The sequence below is a fragment of the Mus caroli genome, chromosome 14 (genome assembly GCF_900094665.2).
Source record: "Mus caroli chromosome 14, CAROLI_EIJ_v1.1, whole genome shotgun sequence".
NCBI classification, from domain to species: domain Eukaryota; kingdom Metazoa; phylum Chordata; class Mammalia; order Rodentia; family Muridae; genus Mus; species Mus caroli.
In genome coordinates, this window is record NC_034583.1 from 59,749,003 (window position 1) to 59,775,577 (window position 26,575).

At 37.8% G+C, this 26,575-nt stretch overlaps 1 protein-coding gene across 3 annotated transcripts in view; it reads right to left on the reverse strand.

Annotated features, from left to right (window-relative positions):
- Positions 1 to 26,575, reverse strand: part of Adam28 (ADAM metallopeptidase domain 28) — a 54,477-nt gene that overhangs the window by 15,584 nt on the left and 12,318 nt on the right. For all 3 annotated transcript variants that reach the window (XR_002379689.1, XM_021181874.1, XM_021181873.1), the window contains exons 6-16: positions 23,695 to 23,887; positions 20,646 to 20,717; positions 19,561 to 19,632; positions 18,829 to 18,998; positions 16,348 to 16,432; positions 14,681 to 14,811; positions 12,118 to 12,295; positions 10,544 to 10,633; positions 8,307 to 8,502; positions 3,552 to 3,654; positions 957 to 1,116 (exon numbers count right to left, since the gene is read on the reverse strand). Coding sequence is in view for 2 of the 3 variants with exons in the window: in XM_021181874.1 (XP_021037533.1) it covers positions 957 to 1,116; positions 3,552 to 3,654; positions 8,307 to 8,502; positions 10,544 to 10,633; positions 12,118 to 12,295; positions 14,681 to 14,811; positions 16,348 to 16,432; positions 18,829 to 18,998; positions 19,561 to 19,632; positions 20,646 to 20,717; positions 23,695 to 23,887 (1,450 nt within the window). In the remaining variant the exon portion in view is untranslated. The remainder of the gene's footprint in view (positions 1 to 956; positions 1,117 to 3,551; positions 3,655 to 8,306; positions 8,503 to 10,543; positions 10,634 to 12,117; positions 12,296 to 14,680; positions 14,812 to 16,347; positions 16,433 to 18,828; positions 18,999 to 19,560; positions 19,633 to 20,645; positions 20,718 to 23,694; positions 23,888 to 26,575) is intronic.

The following is a 26,575-nucleotide window of genomic DNA, read 5'->3' on the forward strand; positions in this document are numbered from 1 at the left end:
GGGGACTTTTGGGATAGCATTGAAAATGTAAATGAGGAAAATACCTAATAAAAAATTAAAAAAAAAACAAGCTGGAAACTTTCAACAGTAAAGATCCAAATGTATTGATGTAGAGTTCAAGAGTGGTTGTTAATTTGAATTGTCTGACATCATGGAAGATGACCTGGCTTTATTAGTATATGCTTTCTGGACCTTCCTTAGTCCAATGAATGAGCTTAAACAAACATAGGTCAACTTTAGTTACTTCCCTTTCCCTTGTCAGGGTAGCTGACTACTACACTACAAGTTGAAACTACAAGTTGACACTACAAACAACTGGATCATAAAATTCTACAAATGAAAACCCATGTTATGTTGGTAGTCATATTATGCTTCAGAGGAAAACATCCTCTTTTTAAGAAAAGATGCACGGGCTGGAGAGGTGCCTCAGTGGTTAAGAGCACTAACTGCTCTTCCAGAAGTCCTGAGTTCAGTTCCCAGTAACTACCCACATGGATGCTCATAACCATCTGCAATGGAATCCAATGCCCTCTTCTGGTGTGTGTGATGACAGTGACAGTGTGCTCACATACATAAAATAAATAAATCTTGAAAAATTAACAAGAAAGAAAAGGTGCAAAAGGGACAGCCTTGTGTTTCCTCTTCTACAGTGCTGGGTGGTGAGCATGGGGCATGTTGGAAATGTCAGGTGGCAAGGAGAAACAGGATTGGTCCTTGGTGGTAGCATTGCATCGCCAAGTTTACTGTGAAGGCTCTTACATCTCTGACCTTAGTACAGTGTGTGTTAACAACTGTCCTAATAGTTTCCATCTCTTTTAGTTTTTCTTTTGTGCCTCTATAGCCTTTATCACCCTAGGAACATGTGGACTGTGATTACAGAATTTGTAACAGCATTGAGTTAAAAATCAAGGTCCATATGTGGGATAATCAACTGCCAAGGCACAATTTTGACTTGCCTTGTTAGTTCCACACTTGGTTCCATTGGCCACCATGTCTACTCCTTGACTTGTGTCTTCAGGATCAAATAATTTACATGTCAGGAAAGATACGGTAAGTCCTTTCCAGGGCAAATCACCTGATCCGCCTTCACAGAACAATTTCCCACACATGGCATCTCTACAAACAACAACAACAGCAAATTACAAACTTTATCCCAGGATTCAAATTTTAGTTTTACACAAATGTAAACCAGCATTGGCATTTAATAAGTAATATCTTTCTTATAGCTTCTATTTGTACTCATGCAATGTCCTTATGCTGCATTAATAGGATATATATGTTGTTTCCCAAGTAGAGATCCCTTTACAAGTAATTTTTGCCAACTGGCTAAGTTATGGCTAGTGGGGAGAGGGCAGAATCTTAAACCTAAATTCTAGAAGGTGGACTTGAATAAGGGAGTATGCCCCATTTATGGATACATTTTCCATCAGTTTTGATGATGAAATGTATACTGGTTAATTTTTATCAACTTGACTCAAACTGGAGTCACCTAGGCAGAGAGAACCTTAGTTGAGGACCTAACCCCTTCAGACTGGTTTGTGGGCATGTCTATGTGGTAGTTTCTTGATTAATTATTGCTGTAGGAAGGCCCAGCTTCACTATGGACAGTACCATCCCTGGGCAGGTAGTACTGGTTGGGGTGTGTAAGAAAGCAAGCTGAGTAAACCATGGTGACAGTAATTAGAACTCTTTAGAGCCTTAGCATCAGTTCTTGCCTTCAGTTCGTGCTCTGGCTTCCCTCAGTGATGGACTGTAACATGGAAGTATTAGTCATTCAAATCCTTTCTTCCAAAAGTTGCTCTTGGTCAGAGTACTTCCTCACGGAAGCAGAAAACAAATTAGGAGTGAATGTGATGGGTGGAGCTGGCGAAGCCATCACTGACTGAAATAAGTCCTTGGGGATGAAGCTAGAAGATGCTCAAAGGGCAGATCCTTGACCTTGCAAAGGTGCCTAGAGAGTCATTTATTTTTCATTATTTTTCTTCCCTCAGAGAAGCTCCAAAAGTAAAATGCCTCAATTTTCCACAAGAGAGTGGTCAGCACAAAGCCAGAGGTCTCTTGACATTTCAAAGCATTAAGTATGGCGCTCAGAGGTCTCCCTCTAAACCTGCAGATTAAACTCCACACAGGGAAGCCATCAGCTGATCAGCACAAAATGTAAGAAAAGCCAAAGCCCTCCAGGTCCACCCATTTGCCTAGGAATCTCATAAATTCATTCTTTTTAATAGCTGAGTAGTACTCCATTGTGTAAATGTGCCAAGAAGTGGGAGTGGGTGGGTGGGGGAGTGGGTAGGGGAGCGTGTGGGGGACTTTTGGGATAGCATTGGAAATGTAAATGAAATAAATACCTAATAAAAAAATAAAATAAAATAAAAAGAAAAGCCAAAGCCAATCAAGCCATAGTCAATTGCTTTATATGACATTCAGAGGAAGCCTGTGAACGCATAGTCTAGAAGGGAGAGAATAATTCTGTGCTGCTATTGCTCATGGTTAGAGAAGAGATGGGTGCTGAATTAGGAAGGCACAGCTATTCCACACTTTGCTGGGTGTTGTTCAAGAATCAGACAATGATTCATGACAAAACTGTAAGGATGGTACTGAACATAGAAAATGTGGAGATAAATGCCCACCACAGACAATGGCTACTTGGTGACTAGGTGGTGTCTGAAGGGGGATAAAATGTCTGAGCATCATGTTACACTCATTATCTTCTGTTAACACAGTTAAACAGGCTAATATGATACTCATAGGCTACAGAGGAGGGATGGACCAACCCTACTACCTTCCCGTATACCCTCCCATGTATTGCTTTGCTCAACTCTGTGTATTTCCTTTTCCATAGCTGTTTCATTTACACACTACACACTATTATATGAAAATAAAATGAACACATAAAGTAACATATTTAGGTTGAACTTAAGTTGTCTTAAATTTGCAGAATAAAAAAAATGTATACAAAACTCTCAAGTTCATCTGGTGTGGCTTTTATCCTATTTTCAGAATATCAGTACTGATATTAAAATGAGTTTCTTGGGTGCATTGTTATTCACTTTTCTTACTATAATCTTGCTCATGCAAATGTCATGACAAATTTAAATACAGTTATATATGTTCTTCAGTTGTTGTTTTCTGTGTAGATAAATATTTTTACCCAGAAACTCATAATGAAAAGCACAAGCTTGAAAAAGTACCTAAAGTGCATCCAATTTCTTTTCAAAATTTTCTAGTCATATTTATTATGTGTGTATGACTGTTTTTTCTGCATGTGTGTATGTATACCACCTATATGCCAGGTGCCTGACAGAAGTCAGAAGAGGGGTTCAGTTCCCCTAGAATTGTAGCTACAGGTGTTTAGAAGCCTCCATGTGGATGCTAAGAATTGAACCCAGGTCTTCTGTGATAGCAGCTAGTCCTCTTAACCTCTGAACTATCTATCTAGGTTAGAAGTCACTTTCTCTTGAACTAGAATAAGACAGCATATGTGGGAAAAAAATGTGTCACTGTCCTGGTGGGGATTGGGGAGAGATGATTTAAACAATACAGCCACTTACTTCGCTTTGCAGGGCATGTGTGTGCCATTCTCCACGTGACAGTATCCGTACTTTGTCCCACCTTCATTCTGCTTGTAACATGATGTATTTGCAACCTTGGTTCCTGGGATCAGGCACAGATGAAAGTGGCATATTTGAAGAGAAAATCAACAAGAAATATAATACTATGAAGTATTAACAAAAGAAAGTTAGAATTAGAAGTTCAGATTGAATATCCCTTATCCAAAATCATTGAGACTGGAAAGGTTTTAGGTTGCAAATCTTTCTATACTTTGAGGTATTTTCAAATAAACCTTGTGATACAGAATATGGGTCAAGCCCATACATAAAGTTCATTTAATGTTTCATACATACTTTAAATGCTTGAACACATAACTGCTGGTCATCATGGGCTACACCATAACACTATAATTCATAGAATTGATGAGACATTTAAATTTAAATGAGTTGAATGTGTGTGTGTGTGAGAGAGTGTGTGTGTGTACCACTGAGAACCAGGCCTATTCAGTAGTATGTAGGTGGTAAATATTAGCCATTCTTACTGCATCTCAGATTATCAATAAGGAAGTGGAGATTCACTCCAAGTCACACAGGAAGATACAGAAGCCAGTTTCACCCACCTCTCCCCAAGCAGAATCCCCAAACCCTGACTGTAAGCTGCCCCACTCAATGGTAAATAACTCTTATACACTGGCAAACATTAGATAAACCTTTGATTGATAATTAACAAAAGTAAAAAAGCAAAAATTTGTAAAGAGTGTATTTTTGTTTTCAAGAAAAATAAATAATGCTGATCTATAAACTTGTAACATTTTTAATGAATTTCATGTTTTGATAGTCAAGATGATATAAATATTTGTGATTATATTTCCTGGATCATTTGGATCTTAGGAACAAAATAATTCCTTATTACAACAAAACAGATGTATACTGAAAACAAATAACTTCATGTATAAGCAAAGGAAACATAATCAAAATCCCTAACTTCTGAGTTACTGGTTCTAATACTTTGGAAAGTATCATTCATATACCCACCATCATTGCTACCTTTCCTCAACCAGAAACATCCTTGTACTTTTCCTAGATTTTAAACATCCTACAATTCAAAGAAGCAGGACTGCTATTAGATTAATGCACTCTCAATTGTTTGATACATCTTTACTCTTGGACTTTAAAATTCCTCTTCAATTATTCATTGCCATAAAAAAAACAGCTTTGGAAGAAAAATTCTCATTGATAAATATTTCTGAATTCAGTGGCTAGGGTAATAAAGGACAAAGCAGTATCTTTAGCTGTGTGTTCCTCCTCCTCATTGCTCCTTACAGAATTCTATCCCATCTTTCTTAATGCCTGCCACAAGTCCTTACTGGGTCACAAATGTAGACGGTTAAAGGTTAATTACTACTCCTCATAGAGCCATGGAGTGAAGATCGTTTTAGTCCTTATTAATTGAGCATTTTCATTTATTTATTTTTTATTAAATATCTGCTTATAGCATAATCACATTTTTGGTACCATGAGTTTTGATTTGCAGGATTATCTTGGGGGCTAAAACTGTGATTTTTATTATGAAATCATGTTATGAACTTTTTCAGATTAATTTAAAATAAATATGAACATTTGTGAATCACAATATTTGGAATTTGAAGACAAATCTGCTTTTCTCATATTTTATGGTGGCTACCTTTGAATGAACAATTTAATGGTCTTCCCCATCCAATATCTAATAAATATGTTCCATATTTATTCAATAAATAATTTTGACATCAACTAAAGTGAGGCACTGAAAACAAAACTATGGATAAAACATACTAGGTCCCTGGATAAGGTGGTATCAAGATTTGGAATAGAGTCAGATAGAAGAAATTAATACCATAACCTTCCTTTCATAACCAACCTATTAATCAGCATAACCATCCTTGAGGGTTACTAGGTAATAAATACACAGGGTATGTTGAGCTTCACTTATGCATGTAGGATTTCCTTTCCTTGGATTGCTGCCATCTAAGGAAGCTATGCTGCAATAATCTCTTGTGCACTGTATAAAGGTTGTCTTTGTGTCCAGCACATCTGGACACCTGTCTCAATGTTTTGTAAACATCTTCTCCATCACTTTTAGCTTAATAAAGAGATGAATGCTGTGTAGCAAAGCAGACGATAGGCGGACTTCTGGGCAGAGATAGGAACTCTGAAAAAGGGTCAGAGAGGTTAGCCAGATAGCCATGGAGAAAGAAACAGGTGCTGTGACTTAGTGAAAGGTAACTAGCAAGGCCATGTGGTGCCATAGAGGAAGGCCACTGATTTGTTTGAGTTAATTTTATATCTAGCTACTTTGCTGGAGTTGTTTATCAGGTGGTGGAATTTGGGGAGTCACGTAAGTATACTATCATATCATCTGCAAATGGTGATATTTTGACTTCTTCCTTTCCAATTTGTATCCCCTTGATCTCCTTTTGTTGTCTAATTGCTTTGGCTAGGACTTCGAGTACTATATTGAATAGGTAGGGAGAGAGTGGGCAGCCTTGTCTAGTCCCTGATTTCTAAATGCCCTCATCCAGCTTTATTCCTCTAATTCCTGTGTCTTAAGTGTATGATACCCTCAGCAATAGGTCTTACTTTCTTGTTCTGGGAGGCAACCAAAAGTAGTGGCAATAGCATGTAATATTGAAGGAATTCTATGGGATATCCCCTGAGCTACAACTCCAAGAGAATTTTCTGTTGCTGGTCACTAGGGTATTTCATAAATAGTCTATGGCTCCTGGGGGAAAGTGTTATTACTCAACGTTACACAATTTCTTACACACACACACACACACACACACACACATTCTTAGGTGATATTATACAACATGTGTCTCTGTGACCTAGAATCCTTCCCTCAGAAGTATCAGAAGGTGCTTTGCAAACTGCCAATGGAGCTGTTGTTCCTTTGACCACAACAGTGACCAGCCCAACAGGATTTCCCCAATGGTGCAGTAATGGCACTTATATATTGGACATAACCAGCACTATGTAATTAAATTTAATAGCTAGTTCAATATAAGGGAATTCATACTTGATACTACCAATAATTTATAGATGGAAAGGTTATAGACACTAGAGGAGAAATTACTATTACAATTTATTCTAAACCAATACACCATCTAACTTTATTCTAAACACTTATTCTTATACCCATTAACAACTGTAGCTTGAATCTCCTTATCAAAGAAGCTTTATTTTATTTATTTATTTATTTATTTTTTTACAGCAGCAAAAGACAGAAGCTACTTAGAGATCCAAATATGGTCAAAATGCAGAGAATGCATGACTGTCCTGGCTGGTTTTGTGTGTCAATTTGACACAAGCTGGAGTTATCACAGAGAAAGGAGCCTCCCTTGAGGAAATGCCTCCATGAGGTCCAGCTGTAAGACATTTTCTCATTTAGTGATGGGGGTTTGAGGCCCAGTCCATTGTGGGTGGTGCCGTCCCTGGGTTGGTAGTCCTGGGTTCTATAAGAAAGCAAGCTGAGCAAGCCAGGGAAAGCAATCTAGTAAGTAGCACCCCTCAATGGACTCTGCACCAGCTCCTGCCTCCAAGTCTCTGTCCTGTGAAGTTACTGTCCTGACTTCATTTGGTGATGAGCAGCAATGTGGGAGTGTAAACTGAATAAATCCTTTCCTCTCCAACTTGCTTCTTGGTCATGATGTTTTGTGCAAGATTACAAACCATGACTAAGACAATGACTATGGTGTTCCTATCCTTAGCAGATCTACAACACAATCCCTACACTTCATGCTCCAAGAAGATTATGAAAAAGAGGGCAGAAAAATAAGAGCCAGAGGACCTAGATGTCTGCTGCAAGATAGTATCTTCTAGATATGTCCCCATGAAATCTCAACAGTGTCATTGCCTAAACAAGACCTGCATAATGACCACATCATTCAATACACAATGGAAATAGGAGACTACATAATACATCACCCCTAGATGAAAAAAATTACAGGAGCTAATGGCTGTGGATGGAGGAAGAATCATTTTCCATCACTTATGAGTACCTACTATGTTATGCAATATCAAGTGGTTAGCTCTAAACATGTCTATGTATGAGCAACACTAAATGGACTCAATAGGTTGTGTGTGTGTGCTTGGGGGGTTGTAGGAATAATAGGAGTTGAGAGTGAGAGAGTTGTTAGATAAAGGAAGAGGTGGAATTGATGTAAATACAGTGTATTCATGTATAAAACTTCTAATTAAATATGTTAAAGGTACTTACTTATAATTTTGAGAAGTGACATAGTTTCTAGGAGGAAGGGGATAGCTTGATTCTTTGGCCAAAGTCAAACCCTGTTACTGGGCTGATGTAAACATGGAGAAGAATTTGTCCCTGTGATACTCATCCTCATTAACCTGATGAGTTAAGTGTTGAGATCACCATGGAAACTCACTTCTGGGTATATGAAGGAGGATGTTTCCAGAAATATTTGAGTAAGGAGGGAAAGCCCACCTTGAGTCTGGGTGGCATCATCCCTGAGCTGTAGTCCCAGACTGCATAAAAACAAACAAACAAACAAACAAAACAAAGAAATAGCTTAACTGAGCCTGGGATTCATCTTCTTCTGCTTCCTGATTGGGGATACACTATAACCAACTGCCTCCTTGACTTCCTCTTCCTGAAAGACTTCCCCAGGAACTGGGAGCCAAAATTAACCCTCATTTTGTTAAATTTCTTTCTTTAGGCATTATATCACAGCAGTAAAAGATCCAGATCCTTACCTGGGCCCCACATGTCCATGCACTGCTGCTGCAGGGTGGGACATCTGCCCTTCAAGCAGTAACCATGCCCATTTTGGCAAGGGAAGCCATTGACTCTGAATCTGTCACCTGGGCAGTGGCTGGATTTACCATCACACACTTCAGGCAGATCACACTCATCCTTTGCTGCTCTGCACACAACCCCAGGTTTTTTAAGCTGCAAGGAAGCAGAAATAGAGAGCATGTGTCATCCTGTCCTTTGCCCGACACCTTAGATTAACACAAACAAACTGTTTAGTCTTCGGGGCCATAGCAAAATTTTAATGTGATTCATTTTTGCACTACATCCATATCATCACTTGTGCTGATGTTGGTCAATAGTCTGAGTCTTCAAATAACTAATTTTTGAATTTGCAATACAAACTCTGAAGACACATACAATGATATAAGAGACACATGGGCAATATCTCAGATGGCACGCAGGGAGTTGTATCTCTCCCTTTGTTGAATGCTGCTTTGCTGTGATTTACAAGATTTAAGCTTGTAACTTCAGGACTCTCCAGTGAAGTGAAAGAGAGACAAATCTGCAAACAGCAGATCCGCATACCTCAAGACTTTCCCAGGCATCGAGTTTCTTCAGTTCTTTTCATCGAAGTGTAGGGCATTTCTTGTCACCACTTGTTATGGAATGTTGTGTTGTGAAAAAAGAAATTGCTAAGTACTGTCTTGCTATATGAATTCTGTTGCAACAGTACCGTGAGTTTTGCCCTTATTTCCTTAGAAAAATCTTGATAAACCAAACTCTTCTTCCACTTCAGCAAATCAGAGGAAGGCCATCCTTGGCTAGAGTGTGAGACCACATGCACCAAACCACATCCACTGTTTTACTGGTTACAGGATCGGACCAAAACTGCAGCCAGAATTTACCAATCCTCCGAACATAAATCTCACAGCTCCAGCCTGCTTGGTTCTCTCAAAACAAACCACACAGAGTCCCTCCCATCCTCTCTTATCATTTAGACATGCTTTCTTTTGGTGCCTAAATCTAAATCTAAAATCAAATCATTACGTTTCCTGGTAAACAAAAATGCTTTCATGTAAAGTATTCTCTGATCCCTCCAGTATAGATTTCTGGGCTATGATTGAAGATGGGAGAAGCTCCCGTCAATTTAAAATACTTTTCTAACAGATCTATCAATATAGGCAGGTATCATATGATGTGGTCTATCTAGGGAGGCCCTGCAGTATGAGAAGCAGGGTAAAGAGAAACTCTCAATGGCTGGCTTTGAGCGAGCCATGTTTGCTCATGTTGCTTTGTCTAGTAAATAGTGACCACATTTTTATTTCTCAAAGATTATACTGTATGAATTTAAGGTGAGCAATATGGCATTTTGGTGTGTGTGTGTGTGTGTGTGTGTATCTATAGTGAAACATTTATTATGGTCAACAAATTAGCATCAATCTCATATAGTTTGTTACCTTTGTGCAGATGTGTGTAGATGTTTACAGCAAGAACATCTGAAATCCACTCTCAGCAAACTTCCACTACAGTACCCATTACTTTTACATGCATGTAGACACTATGTACCTGCTGTACACTAGACCTCCAGTTCCATTAATCCCATATAATTGCATGTTGCTCTCCCTTTGCCAACAGCCCCTTATTTTCAACCACTGATAACTGTGGCTTTACTCTGTATCTGCACAGTCAACTCTTTTGTTAAATGGAGTCTGATATCTTCTAGACAACCTTGAACCCTTTACCTAGCCAGAGATAATTTTGAACTTCTGATTCCGTTACCTCCACCTCCTGAATGCTGAGCTTAAAGCCATGTGCCACCATAGCTGGTTAATGGTAGACAAGCATTCTGCCAGCTGAATCACATGCCCAGCCCTAATGTCAACACGTTTTTAGAGTCTGTATCAACAAGAGAGCATGCAGCATTTGTCTCATGGACTCTCTTTTCGTTCACTTGGTATAATGTTCTCCTGGGTTATCCTGGCTGTCACTAATAGGAGACACTCTATGTTTCATAATTTCTGCCCTAAGACTCCATTTACTCAAAAGAAAATGAGATAATATAAGATATTTGCATTATTGGATATCTGGCTGAATTTGTAAAGTACCCAGTGAGTGATTGAGTCTTTATTTTCAAGGAAGAAAAACACTGCCCTGCCTGTTTGACTTAATATAATCACTGAAACATTAGTATAGAAAAATAATCATAATTATAAGAAATGAAACATCTGAATCTTACTTGGCATTTCTCACAGCATTCCCCAAGGGCACACTGGAAACCTGCTTTAATTTTACAGGTCCTTGCATCACAGCATTTATTAGTACATTCCTAGAAAATATCAGCCACAGATGAAAGCAGACATTATATTAGTACAATTCATTATATAGATTATTTGTCAATATACCTATTAATTTTTATCTATTCTCCTTCATGGTTTGCAACCTCATAGGCGGAAGAACAATATCAACCAACCTGACCCCCTTGAGCTCCCAGGGACTAAACCACCAACAAAAGAGTACACATGGAGCAACCCATGGCTCTAATCACATATGTAGCAGAGGATGGCCTTTTTGGACATCAATGAGAGGAGAGGCCCTTGGTCCTGTGAAGGCTTGATGACCTAGTATAGGGAAATGTGAGGCTAGGGAAGTGGGAGTGGGTATGTGGGTGGGGGAACACCCTCATAGGAACAGGGGTATAAATATTAATGGGTTCTTTTTTTCTCGATAAAATAAGAAGAAAAACAAAAGGAAAAGGATGGTTTTCAGAAAAATCCAGCTTAATTAACCCAACTAATAACGTTATGCTTCTCTCTCATCTTCAATTCAATTCCATCCTCAACATAGATATTGAATATTATTAAAGTAGTCTGTGACATGCATGTTTTGTCCATTAACTCAATTCTAGTACATATCCCAAAATAACCACTAATGTGGTCCAACACGTTTGTCAGGGACATCATATCCCCATGTCAAATAGTTGGACTCCCATGAAAGCAATATAATTTATTTTGGTTTTGGTGTTTTTGAGAGATCCAAACTCCAAAGCCTTTCTTGGAGATGCTCAAGAATCAGGACCTCAGGCAACTTCCATTGCCCTGGTCAACACTCCTACTGAAAGGAAAGACTTCAACAGTTGCAATATTTTTAGAGCTAAAACTACTCCCCTTAATTTAAATATAAACACCATCAGGGGAAGGTGTAACCCTTGAAGGAAGAATGAATAAATCTTTAATCTTATTCTGAAGCCACTGAAGAAATCATACATCACTCCTGATAAATGCAATAATGGGGTTAGGGCAGAACCCTACTTAGAATTTTGGCTGGCCCATGAAGAGGATGAAATCTGGACAGGGATTGTGATACCTACAACTTCTGAAACTTAATGGATGTGATATAGCAATCCATTCTGCAAGTGTGTGTGGAAGTCACTAAATAAGACCTGGGTCTATATCTTGATTCTTGCTCTAGTCAGTTCTATTAGTCTTGGAGAGCAAATGATTCACTCTGTCTAAATAGTGCCATATTGCTACACCTAAAGTGATGTTCAATGACATACAGTCACTTGAGCTACCTGAAGAATTTCAACTAGAATGCTAGAAATGAAGACACAAAGTCCATATTGGTAAGGGATGTTGCAAAGGATGGAAAGGGATCTAGTGAGGAGGATAAAGAAATATTAAGCTCTGCACACCCTATATAATTATCCTGAAAAATACCCATTTATCCAAAGCCCCAAGATGTTCAGTTTTATGGTGGGCCACATAATCTTATTGCCAAATGAACTAGATTATTTTAAAAGTCTAGCAGTACCTTGGGTGTGCCACAGTCACAGTCCTCGTTCATTTCCAACAACTGGTTCCCACAGACTGGGGTGGATATGATATCTGATGGCAATGGGCTATTTAAGAGGCAATGCGATAATTTTTCTTCAAGAAACTGTTCGTAATTGACACGACTGCAGGAGCTGAAGTCTGTAGGCATATGGAATCTGTGCAGATAGAGAAGGAGAAAAACCAGTGCAGTCATGCTTTCCATACAGGAAGTAATAGCTAATATCAGCTACAAGGATACTTACAAATTACCTCAAAGGTCAAATCCAACACACCAGGTGCTAAATGTGAAAACATCTACATTTCTAGACTCACCCTTCTGTGTGAACATAAACATCTCAGCTTAGTGGGAAAACAATTCTCAAAGTGTAACATGCACCTTGACCTGTCTATGTCATACTGTCATCCCTAGATTATTTTGGGATAACTGGATCATATTTACACATAGATCTAAGAACTCATATTCCCTTAAATAAGTATTAGTTGCCATTTTATTCATTTTGTTAATGAAGGTAAGGGTTAAACATACTTGGGAGAGATGACAACTGTGCAGCTGGAGGAAAGCCAGATCCTTTGTGTGGAAGGAGCATGAAAAAATAACCTAATAGCGTGTGCAGAACGGTAAGAATAGAAAAGAGGAAGTGTGTGTGTATATATGTGTGTGTGCACATGTGTGTATACAAAGGAAGAGAGAGAGAAAGAGAGAGAGAGAGAAAGAGAGAGAGAGAGAGACTGCCTGAAAAAATTTCAGTAAGACATAGATATAAATATCTTTTCCATTTTCTTTCCCGTGAGAAGTTTCTTCTTTTTCCCCTTTTATTGAAAATAGACTTTTCCCTCACATAATATATTCTGATTATGATTTCCCTCCCTTTATTTCTCCCAATTCTCCCCCTCCCATTCAGAAAAGAATTGTCTTCTAAGAGATAATTCCAAATATATAACAAAACAAAATATAATATTATAAAACAAAAACTATCACGTCAAATTTGGACAAGACAAACCAGTAGGAAGAAAAGAGACCAAGAAAAGGTACAAGAATCAGAGACCCACTTGTCTGAACACGAAGGAATTCCATAAAAACACTACACTGGAAACCATAATGTACACACAGTCAATGTGCAGGGCCCATGCAGGCCCTGTGTGTGCTGCCTTAGTCTCTGTGAGCTCCTGGGGTCTTGGCTCATGTCGACTCAGAGGCCCGGTTTTTTTGGTGTTCGCTATCCCCTCTGGCTCTAATGCCCTTTGCACCTCATCCTCCACTGATTTCTCTCAAAGGAGGAACAGGACCTCACTGAGGGCTAGTTGTTCCGAATTTCTCACTCTATGTCTGGCATTAAGTCTCTTTATATGTTCCCCTCTGGTGGTGCAAAAGGAAGTGTCTCTGATGCTGGCTGATCATGTTTGTCTCTCTGGTTCTGGGTCACCTCACTCAGGATGATTTTTTTTTCTAGTTCCATCCATTTGCACGCACACTTCATGATGTCCATTTTTTCTTTGTTTATTCTTTTTTTTTTTGGTTTGTTTGTTTTTTAACAGCTTCATTGTGTATTCATTCAATATTTTCTCTATTCATTCTTCTGATGAGGGACATCATTAGATTTTTTTCTTCGAAAACTCTTTCCTTATAATCACCCACTCTGATTTTATGGAAAATTTGACAAAAATCTAAGCATATTTTGGCACCATACACCATGTAGATGACACAAGAAAAAAATGACAAGCTGCCCTACCCCAAAGAGATAATGTATGTCTAGTATGACATATTTCTTTTTAATTACATATTGGCACTGGAGAGATGACTCAGCAGTTAAACTCATCCACTGGCTGCTCCTCCTGAGCATCCTGGTTTGACTGCAAACCCCCACATGACAGCTCCACAACTGTCTGTAACTCCAGTCTTAGGAGATATGAAGTCCTCTTCTGGGCACCATATGCAAGTGGTTCACAGACATACATGCAGGCGAAACAACTACCCACATGCAAATAATTAAAAATAACAGGTAGGTGCAGGTTAGCTGGTATGGTACAGGTTTGCCATGAAAGGAGTCAAATATTAAATTATTATGAACTAAATGAAATGAAGTAAAGTGAATGACTTTTTAAAACTTACATTAATGTTTGGTTGTCAATATCATTTAGCCTTATGCATCCTTTATCTGCTTAGGCCAGTATTCTTACAGAAGTGTCACCGAGGCTGTGGGAACGGTGTTTGAATCCAGAGCTGAGGGGCTCTATGAGCTGTGTGTTACTCCAGTGTGCCTTTGTCACAAAGGTCACACTTCTTCACAGTGGCTCTTGAAAACCTGGGTTATCTCCTGATTTCTGAATGTTTCCCCATAAAAACCTTTGTCCCTGTGACATTGTCCTTTGCTCATTATTGAGTGCTATATAGATTAAAGTTATAAACATATGAGCTGGTTGATTTTACTAATATTCTTCTAATTCTAAAACATGAAATCTTGAACAAGTTGATGACTGTGACCTTGAGGATAGCACCAACCACAGTACCGGGACACACAGCTTATCCCCAACACCCTCACCTTAGTGACTGCTCCATTACACAGACTTCAGATGGACACTTGCAACTGAAGTAGTCATGAATCATGCCAAGATTGTGACCCATTTCATGAGCCATTGTTCCTGCGACTCGAAGATGGTAGTTACTGTGGTCCTAGAGATAATAATGGGGAAAATGTCATGTACTTCTCATGCCCAGTTCAGCAGAAGAGCTCTCTCTCTCTCTCTCTCTCTCTCTCTCTCTCTCTCTCTCTCTCTCTCTCTCTCTCTCTCTCTCTCACATACACACACACACTCACTCAAATAGGAGGAAATACAAGTAAGGAAATAAATTTATCATTTAAACAGTAATGCCAAAATGTCAGTGTATGTGTTTCAACATGAGACAAAGTGGACTCCCAAATAATCAGTATTTCACGGATGAATTTTAGGGATGAAGGTTTGTGAGGATGAGGAGATAATAAAGGGAAGAGACAATGATTATACTTATTGAAACACCTAATGACAGAGCTTCAAAACCCAAAAAACAAAAACATGAAGTTGAAAGATAATAATGAGCAAACTGGCAACTATGCTTATATAGTTCAATGCCTACTTTCCTTTAAGACTCAACAGACCCAAACAGTGCTATAGATTACCTTGATACTATTGACAATTATAGAGCACTAAAAGAAGACAATGTCGTGTCAGTTTATATGGAGTTACTAACTAAAGACCAATATCAAAAAATCAAAGTTGTACAGAGTATATACTCCAATGAATAAAAGTAATAATAGAAAGTGTTATATAACACCCATAAATAATATATGAGTTAAAGGCCAAAAGAAAAATTATGAAGCATTTAAGGTTAAAAGATTCATCTGCTCAATGCATTGGTGCAGCTAAAATGGTGTATAGTGAGGCATCGATTGTGTTAAAGAAGAACAAATTTAATGTGGTATAAATAGAAGAGAATTATTAATACAGAAGCAAAAGTCAACCTTAGAGGAAGAAACATCGAAAGCATCAATGATCTTTATAAAGATAAAGGAAATTGATAAACACTAATGGAATCTGACCATGACAAGCAAAAACAGTATACACAATCAATATCATAAATAGATAGGCTTATGAGTTAGTGATATGGTAACAATTGCTCATTGACATATGTGGACATTCTTTTTTGAGAAAGATGAAACTCCCAAGGTTACTCAAGTAAAGATAATCTGAACGGTGCAAATAAATCAATGAATCAATAAAATATGATTTTAGAATGCTTTCCAAAGGAAAAGTACAGAGGCACACAGTTTTACTGGTCAATTTTGTTAAACATTTGGGAGAAATGGTAGCAATTCTATTCTAATGGTGTAGAAGATCAGAGCGGGGAATATATTCCAACTCTCTGAATGTGGCAAACTTTCCTATAACATCAAAACCTTTAAAAATTATGTTACACACAAATAAAGCTACAGGCAGATACTGCCCTTGAGTCTAGAATGCAGAGATCCTAAAGTTGCATTATCAATGTAAATAGACAATAGTTTATGAATACATTGGTTTTATACCAGAATACAAAGTTAGGTCAATATTTGCTATTTAGTTATTGTATTTACTCAGAAACAGACAGTAGGTAGCACTAGAGACCTTCCCTATAGATAGGGTGGAAGAATTTGGGAGATGCATAGAACCAGCGTTTGATCTTCAAACAGACCTGAACAATGCCAACAGAATGGTAAGGTGAACACATTGAAGACATGAAGGCTAGACCCACTGTTGATCCAGAAAAGTCTGTTGATCTATAAGGAAGAGAGTAACAGAAAGAAAAGTGAGAAAACTAACTTTTTAAAAATTAACAATTCCTTTAGAACTCTAAACAAGGACTAGAGAAATTTAAGTTTCCAATGATCACTTAAGAATTCACTCCAGTTTTGAAATAGTGAAAACATGCAATGTTTACCATGTGTTCATGGTATTTTAGTTTTCATTTTAAATTTACCCCTTATCCTTTGTCAAGAAAGGAAACTTTTTGGCCTTTCATCCTAACAAATGCTCCCCTGCAAATAATTGTTTAGTTATAAGCTAAATGTTATGTTTTTTCAAATTTGTATCTTTCTTATACTTTATTTTAAGCACTTATTCTTATGTTCTTTTTATAATGTTTTGTTGGAGTAATATTTTAAACATATTTAAGTTATTAATTATTTTGTACCAAATAGGGCCAATTTCATTTATTTGCTAATGGATTTTAGTGACTTTAATTTTGCTTTTGGAGTTTATTTTTAATTAGCAATGGAGACAGTGTCTTTCTTAGCCAGTGTTCTGTTGCTATCTGCCCAAGGCTTTGAGCCTTGTTGTTCACTTATAGAAATTTTAAGCACCTGTCAAAATTTTAATTCCACTAGTTGATTCAACTTATTTTTTTTTCTACTAAACAACACCAATGGGGTAAAATATTTATTCTGCCATGAAAAATGAGAAAATTAAGAGAATTTCCCCCTCAGTTTCCATTCCCTGTATATTTTGTTATTTTATTTAATATGATTTTGCATACTTTTTATTTGGAAATTATACTTCTGTATTTTGACATATTTAAAGAATTATTGTGTTGTTAACTTATTTTAAATTCATATTATAGATGATTTAATACTTGATTCTATGTTTGTATCATATCAGTTCTCAACATTGATAACATTTATAAAAATAACACCTTCCCCTATTCTGTAATTATCTATTTTGGTTTCTTTTCTTCACGAATAGAGTATACTTGGCCATTCATATCCTTATCTGGTTATCCCTGCACATAGGCATCTTGTTAATTTGTCTAGTAAATGGTAAGACTTACAGTTTAAAATTGGAACAGTTAATCTTCCATCCAGAGAATTAGTGTCTTTCTTTTTCTTGTTTGAGCTTATCTCTTCAAGAAATCTCTTCTCAGTATTCCATTAACCTTTCCCTACACACTTAAATCTTGTCTATAATTTTCCTCTGTTATGCCATTGCTCTGTAGTATATGAATATACAGCAATTTGACTGACTTAGGAGAGTTCAAATCATTTAGGTTTCTAGCTACTAGGATCATAGCTCAGGAACTTGCTAGGTTCCTTTATAAAGAACAAACTCCACACCAAACTGTGTCTCACTCTAGAAATCACTTTTCTAAGTGAAGGAGTTGTGTCTGCTATTCTCTACAAGGTCTTTCAATGAGTCCTCCTTGTAGTGCTCACAGCCTGGTGAGCACCTTTAGCTGGGCCCTATAGTATGGAATTTTAGTTATGTTCCTGAAATCACTGTGGTTAAGAGCATATGACCATTGTGGTTAAGAGTATACATCCATTGTGGTGCTGTGTAACCTTGAGGGTTAGGTCACAATGATCCAGGTTTCTCCTGAGCTTCATGGAATGGTGGTGTGGGAGAACGCAAAAACTTTTGAAAGATCCTAATATGTTGAAATGGCCATATTTAAGGAAGTCTATGCTAGTCACATGAAAGATGGTATATACAGAAATACAGCCTGGTCTCTCTCTCTTTCTCTCTCTCTCTCTCTCTCTCTCTCTCTCTCTCTCTCTCTCTCTCTGTAATTAGGTTTATATTAACACATAAGTTTTGATCTGATTTGTTATGATCAATACAAATTATAAATTAATTCTACAGGACATAGGACACCCCTTCCCTCACACTGTTCCCTGAGGAAGCATATTCTCTAGCTATTTCAAGTCTCCAGAGGCAGCTTCCTCCTGTCTGACGCCCACTGTAACTATAAACCTGTGCTGGGGGCACATTCTTGATTTCATACACCAAAGTACAAGGCTGTTTTATTCATTATATTTATTTTAGCTCTTCTTATTAAATGGTCTTAAAGCCAAATAGTCTTAAATGTGGGGGGTTGATATAATACTCAATCTTACTTTGATTCTGTAAGTTTCCCCTAACTCAAGGCTAAAGTCAACCAGAGTCCCAATTCCTTTTTTCATGATCTACATTTGCCCTTCTTTTGTGTAGACTCAATAAAACAGAATTCTGATAAATGCTCGCCTTATCTATATTTAAGGAAAAAAAAAAAAGCAAAGACATATTCAACAAAGACCCATCTGAGTATTTTTAAAAACTAACAAATAATCTCTGTGTAGCTTTTTACATCTTACCTGTGCCCTCATATATCACTCTCATTGTGTCAAGAGGAAATTATACATACGAGATTAGCTGGGCAATATCATGATGCTTTCGTTTTAGTAGATCATTTCCCCTCCACTTAGAGAAGTTTTCCAGGGTGGTGTTGGCATCTGGTGTTATCTTTATTTTATCTGCATCGGTCCAGATTTCCACTCCAACTAAGGCCACGTGGGCATCAAGCTTATTGTAAAGCTGTCCAAAGAGAGTACATTGCAAAGCAATGAAGTATAATAGTGAGCTCAGTTTTTAACCTTCCCAATGTACTTTGTTTTTCAAAAACCATCGTATATCTTATTTCCTTTATCACCTTGAGCATTATTGGACTTCTCCAGATAAAATGCTCCTGAACAATTACATTTAAGTAACTTCTTGAGCGTTATTTTCAAGGTGGAATGAGAAAAATGTGGGTTAAGAGATATTCCACAGCTCCAGAGATGATAGACTTATTTTGTTTCTTGTTTACTTTAACTCCCTGAAATGATTTTCTACTTGGATTTGGTTATCAGAATTTTTTTAAGTGGATTTAGGGAAACAAAATTCTTCCAAATAAAACTTGACTTATCTTTTGATCCTAAGAGCACATGGTATTAATAGCTAATGAAATAGCATGATTCAGAGTCAATCCTTACAGTCCCTGGCACTCATAGCCCCACAAGACTCGTTTTCCTTCCTAGACTCATGTTCATCCATAACGACGCTCAGGAACCCCCCTTCACAACATGTTTAAAGTTACATTTTCTAAATTATATCATACCATGTTGATGTAATTGGCCATCTCAAGCACTATCTTTCGTATTTCAGCAAGATTTTTATTGTATTTCTTAAACTAAAAGACAATGAAAAGACATAAATTAGAGCTGATAGAAATTAATATAATTGGAAGATTTAAAAAGGCAGTTTAACTTAATTTACTGTGATTATAATTGTCAGTTATTAATAATTTACAATTAAAAGCAAATTGAGTCATTTTTCAATGTAAATTAAGGAGCTTGGAGAATAATATTATGTTTTCTCCCTTGATATAGCAGGTCAGCATACAGATCTTAGAAATTTAGCTATGCATGGTGGCACACCTGTAATCTCAGAAGTAGAAGGCCAAGTCAAGGGGACCACGATTAAGGACAGTCTCAGGGATGTAGCAAGACTGTCTCAAGCAAGACCTCAATAAAATAAAGCAAGGGATTACTCTAAGTATGTCTTCATTTAATTTCCATGGTTTCTTAAATATGTAGAAATAGTAAAAAGCATGGTTCACCATGTTTTAAATCTATGCACAGTAATTGAGGCCAACACAACAAGGCCAGAAATTTGAGCTCTGAGATAATTATTTTCTCAATCATTTTGTGATCCAAACATTTTCCTTGTTGTCATTCAACACACAGAGAACCTGTTTAGAAATTCACAATTAGAAAATGTGTACCTGGAAAAGAAATTAAATGATATCTATCACCAAGGGTTGCCTTTCTCCAAAGAGCCCATTCACTGGGCATTTTTTTAATATATTTGACTGCTACCCCCAGAGTATAAATTACATTACAAATGCACAAATTTACCAATAACAACATGACCAAGGAGTTTAAGTAAAAACTAAATTTTGATCTCTAAAGATAGTAAGAAAAGAGATTTTTAGGGCCAAAAATAAGGTTTATGTATATTTGTCAGTTATTTTTGAGAAGAAACATCTGTAAGTTTTATTATAAATATCAATTTCATAGACAGAATAATATCTCCATACGGTTTATATTCTTGATCTTTCTAAATGGGTCTAGGCATTTCTACTTCACCTAATAAATTATGAACAAGATAATTTTGTGAGATGTACTTATCTGATGTAATTACCTCACCATTATCCAGGACCACATAATATTCTATGTATTTCTTAGGTTCTTGAACCATCACATCATTCAACTTCTGAAATAGAAGGAAGACCATGACTAAGGCAATATCTTTTGCTGTTGGTCTTTTATTTAGCATGTATGGTCTTAGAAGAGTTTGGATTGTATCTGAGAATCAAGACAGACAATATTACTATTTTCACTTTACCACAACATCCCAGCATGTGTACAGACAAGGCTCAGAATGTTAGAAAATGAAGAGAAATGGTTGTCTTTTATGATTCCTTCATCAGAAACAAATTATATATGATAGACTCGAATACATTACCTAGTGAGAAGTATATACCTCCCATTTTCTTAAGTACCTAAACTATTTTTTAAATTAGGTATTTATTTCATTTACATTTCTAATGCTATCCCAAAAGTCCCCCATATGCTCCCCCACCCACTCCCCCACCACCCCTCCCACTTCTTGGCCCTGGAGTTCCCCTGTACTGAAGCATATAAAGTTTGCATGAGCAATGGGCCTCTCTTTCCACTGATGGCCGACTAGGCCATCTTCACAGTACTCTAGAGATTGGAATAGATAAATAGACTTGGTTCATCAGTCCAGCAGTTCACAAGAGACAAACAAGTAGATGCAAGTATCAAGTGTAATTAGTATTGTGAGTAGATTCAATGAGTGACTGAAGGTGTGCGATTAGATAATAATTTCAAAATAGACAATTAGAAAAGGCGTTTTTAAAGACTTGGTCTATACAGCATAGTCATAAAAACAGGAAGCAAGCCAAGAAGTGAAATTGATTGGAATGTAATCCAGAAAAGATAAAACAAACAAACAAACAGACAAAACCTAAAACACCAAGATCTGCAGTTAGTTGCCAGTGAGATCTTTAAAAAATAGGGAAAGTTGTTGTTGTTTTCAGAATAAATGGAATGTAAATTTTGTAGGTGAGGGGGCAACCAATGTAAGGGATGCTGGGCAGAATCAAACAGACATTTGTAACTCAGGCAGTGGCCTGGATCTTACATCACATGTGGTGGTTTGAAAGACATCCAAGGGTTTTAACATGATGAATTTTATAATGAAACATCACTCAACATAGTACAAGGAGAGTAGACTCTGCTAAGGTGGGAACAGACATAGAAAGGACCAATGCAAGTTGTTGTCATGATGATCCTGGGAGACTGCCTGAGAGCTCAGTGAAGAAGTGAAATATGTGAAGAGATGGACACTGTGTGAGGGAAGAGATGAGAAACCAACATTAATTCCAATGCATGGGCCACAAGTTGTAATCAAGAGTGGCAGTTTTTAACTGGGGTGGGAAACATGGGGAAGAAGCATACTGTGTTTGGTGTGTAAACAAGTAGTTCTATTATACCATATTAATATTGTAATATCAAGTATTTAAATGGCCACAAGACTGAAAATATGTTTGCAACAATAGCCAGTACCTAGCTCTCACTCCCCCCACCCTTTATTTTTACAACCAAGGACTCATATATCCCAGGCTGCCTTTGCATTCATTAGATTGCGTTGCTTCCATGTTCTAAGTGCTGGGATTTACAGGCAAATCCCATTCATTGTACCTGGTTTACACAGTGCTCGGCATGGACCCTAGCAAAAATTCTACTAACTGAGCCACCTCCCAGCCCTACAGAGTCCCATTGAAGGAAAAAAGTGTGGATTAAATGAGACTACTAGGGATGAATTCCAAAGAAAAAAAGCAGAAAACAGTTTAACCAGGGCTTCTAGTATCCAGTGACCAACCAGAAGAAGGTGACCAGAAAGGCGCTTCAGAAAGCCAACACATCAGCATATTGGGAAAGCATGACCACTTCTACATGGCTCCCAAAGACTCGAGATGGAAGACCAGAGGCTGGTGCCAACCAGAACCAGAGGTATATTGAGAGAAACATGTAGCCAGAACAAGTTTGTCTGGGTTCCTAGATAAGGCTGGCAAAATTTAATTCCATGGCAAAGAGAAACAACCTTGGGTTTTCCTGTTTGCTTATTTATTTGTTTGTTTGGTTGGTTGGTTTTGGGGTTTTTGTTTGTTTTTTAACTTAGATGGTTAAATGATTTTACTTAGAACCAGCCTGCCTGGTGCTTGCAGATTCTGAGAACACTTGGAAGAGATAATCAAGCAATGAAAGCAAAATGACAGAAATATTTTAGTGCACACCTCACAGCTGAATACAGCTGGGTTTGGTTTTTTCTTCTGTGGTCATAACAGGATTCCACGTAAGAAAGAATATTCTATGTTCCAACAGGTAGATCCTGTGTTTATGTCATTTGCGACTGCATTCCCAGTTCACTGACCATCTCTGAGGACAGATTTCTCATATTTCCAGCTCAAAAGAAAAGTCTCTACACATGTGCATTGTTGGGAGATTTACAGGGTAGTGTTGTCTACTCCTAGCTGTCAGATATTATATTTCAGGCTTCTTTTTAGCCCTTGCACATTGTTGATGATAAAAGCTTATGCACAGATTCTTACTGAGTAAATAATTAATGTGCAGTGATGTTTTACCATGAGTGTAACTATAGACTATTAGTTTCAGTAATAACTATAAAATGGCAGCCAAGCTGACTGATAAGATTAGATCCAAGGGCTGGAAAAAGTGACTGAACTGATAGAACCCTGCCTGTGACAATGTGAGCTCTGAAGTTTAAATGTCCCAACCCATTGTTAAAGATGGATGAGTATAGTGGCCTACCTACAATCCAATTACAGAAACGGAAGGGACCAAGGATTCTGTAAGCAAAATGGTTAGTCAGACTATCCAAGATGGCAAGATCTGGGCTCATTGGGAGCCAATATTGTAATCATGCCTCAATATATTATAAGATGAGAATCATTTAAAATATGCAAATAACAGCAATCTAGAGCCTCCACAGACACACAGACAGGGTCATGTATACACATATGAAAGCACATACAGTGCACACATACACACACAAACACACACACACACACACGCAAACACATGAAAAGGACAAAGGTAAAAGATTAGAACCTAGGTTAGGACACAAAACAAACCCTACGCACAATCAACCTGGTGGCAGGGAGGACCACATCCTGATGCAGCCCTTGGAGCCATAGCGCATCATCCACACCACAGTTGCTCTTCTCCTGGTCTTCATTGGAGTCGTCCTTGAAGAGTGCATGTGCCTGTTCATCCAAGTTCTCCGAACTCAAAGGTTCGATAAAATACTTTTCATCTCCTTGACTGATGTAACCCCTGAGGAACATAAGCATTCAGGTGTCTTAGCACAATGGTCTCGCTTTGGAGTTGTACAGCCAGAGTGCTCAAAGTCCTCATGACCAGAAAATAACCCAGATCATATGCTGCTGACACTAGAAATGTTTCCTCACTCAGCCCCTACACTATAGGGACCTACACTACAGGGATCTGGAAAGTGAAGAACACTTTGGAGTCTTAGAAGAGATTAAAATTCTAGGCCTATTTCCGATTAGCTGTGAATTTAAAGTAATGTTATTTAACTAAGTAGCCTCACTTTTTAATCTGTAAGATAGAAGAACCTAATGAGTAATAGGAGAGTGGGATGAGGTAGAACGAGAGCAGGGGAAGCACAGATTTCCAACTTCTTCACAAACCCTGGGACTAACGTTCAAGCTGACTCAATGATTGCTCCACTCTATTTCCTGTAAATGGCTGATTGCCCATTAGATTGTTTTTAAGATTTACAATCTTTGGTGCAAATGAAGAGTAATTTCAGTTGTAATTTCATTCCTTAATTAACCTAGCATTCCAATGATTTAAAATTAGTCTATATTATATTTAATAAGACTCATTCTAAATTAAGCACTGTACTAAAAATAGAGGCTAAAGAGAACTTCAGTCTCTTTCTCCATAAACCCCTTTATTCAAAGTGAGGAAAATTGATGTGTAGAAATCATTTTTAAACTGTATATGTAATTATTTAGCAAATACTCATGTATCCAACTATATCTAATCAGCATGAAGTGGAAATGCATGAGAACTCAGTTCCTAGACCTGGAAGACAGTGAGCATGGGTGTTTGTTTCAAATGGTTTAGTTGAAGTACAAGGTAGTTGAAGTAAGATGTCTCAATAGAGGCAGATGTAGTGACTAAGCAGGAAATAGAAAATACAGTCACTGGGGCTTGATAAGGAAATGGAGGTTGGAGGAATGAGTCAGGGAGTCTTCAAAGAATTCATGATGCCTGACTGAGTAAGTTATTACTTGATTATTCCAGCCATGAGGTCAAAGATACAGGAAAAATAATGGATTGATGAGACAATCGATTTGCTTGGTTTAGAACACATAGAGATTTAGCTTCTTTAAGGTATCCACCTAGAAGTACAGAAAAGGAAATTAATCAGTTCTTGGTATTGATGAAGTACCAGAGGGTAGACAGACACATATAGGGAGCCAATAACAGGCAGGAGGATATAATATTCGTAAGAATAAAAACTAAAGAGAAATAAAAGTGAGGAGAGAAAGAAGAGAAGCTGCACTCCCTCCAAGAGTCTGACTATAAAAGTGAGTCAGGAATAAAAACACAACTGAAGGCAGTTCAGTTCCATAAATTTCATGTTTAAAAAAAAAAATGCCGGCTAGAGGCGCTATGTCGGGCCGGGAAGGTGGTAAAAAGAAGCCCCTGAAACAGCCTAAGAAGCAGGCCAAAGAGATGGACTAGGAAGATAAGGCTTTCAATCAAGGGACTAATATCCAATATATATAAAGAACTCAAGAAGGTGGACTCCAGAAAAATCAAATAACCCCATTAAAAAATGGGGCTCAGAACTAAACAAAGAATTCTCACCTGAGGAATACTGAATGGCTGAGAAGCACCTGAAAAAATGTTCAGCATCCTTAATCATCAGAGAAATGCAAATCAAAACAACCCTGAGATTCCANCTCACACCAGTCAGAATGGCTAAGATNAAAAATTCAGGTGACAGNANATGCTGGCNAGGATGTGGAGAAAGAGGAACACTCCTCCATTGTTGGTGGGATTGCAAGCTTGTACAACCACTCTGGAAATCAGTCTGGCGGTTCCTCAGAAAATTGGACATAGTACTACTGGAAGATTCAGCAATACCTCTCCTGGGCATATATCCAGAAGATGTTCCAACTGGTAAGAAGGACACATGCTCCACTATGTTCATAGCAGCCTTATTTATAATAGCCAGAAGCTGGAAAGAACCCAGATGCCCCTCAACAGAGGAATGGATACAGAAATTATGGTACATTTACACAATGGAGTACTACTCAGCTATTAAAAGGAATGAATTTATGAAATTCCTAGGCAAATGGTTGGACCTGGAGGGCATCATCCTGAGTGAGGTAACACAATCACAAAAGAACTCAAATGATATGTACTCACTGATAAGTGGATATTAGCCCAGAAACTTAGTATACCCGAGATATAAGACACAATTTGCAAAACACATGAAACTGAAGAAGAATGAAGACCAAAGTGTGGACACTTTGCCCCTTCTTAGAATTGGNAACAATCACCCATGGAAGGAGTTACAGAGACAAAGTTTGGAGCTGAGACAAAAGGATGGACCATCTAGAGATTGCCATATCCAGGGATCCATCCCATAATCAGCCTCCAAATGATGACACCATTGCATACACTAGCAAGATTTTGCTGAAAGGACCCTGATATAGCTGTCTCTAGCGAGACTAGGCCGGGGCCTAGCAAACACATAAGAGGATGCTCACAGTCAGCTATTGGATGGATCACAGGGCCCCCAATGGAGGAGCTAGAGAAAGTATCCAAGAAGCTAAAGAGATCTGAGACCCTGTAGGTGCAACAACATTAAGAACTAACCAGTACCCTGGAGCTCTTGACTCTAGCTGCATATGTATTAAAAGATGGCCTAGTCAGCCATCACTGGAAAGAGAGGCCCATTGGACATGCAAGCTTTATATG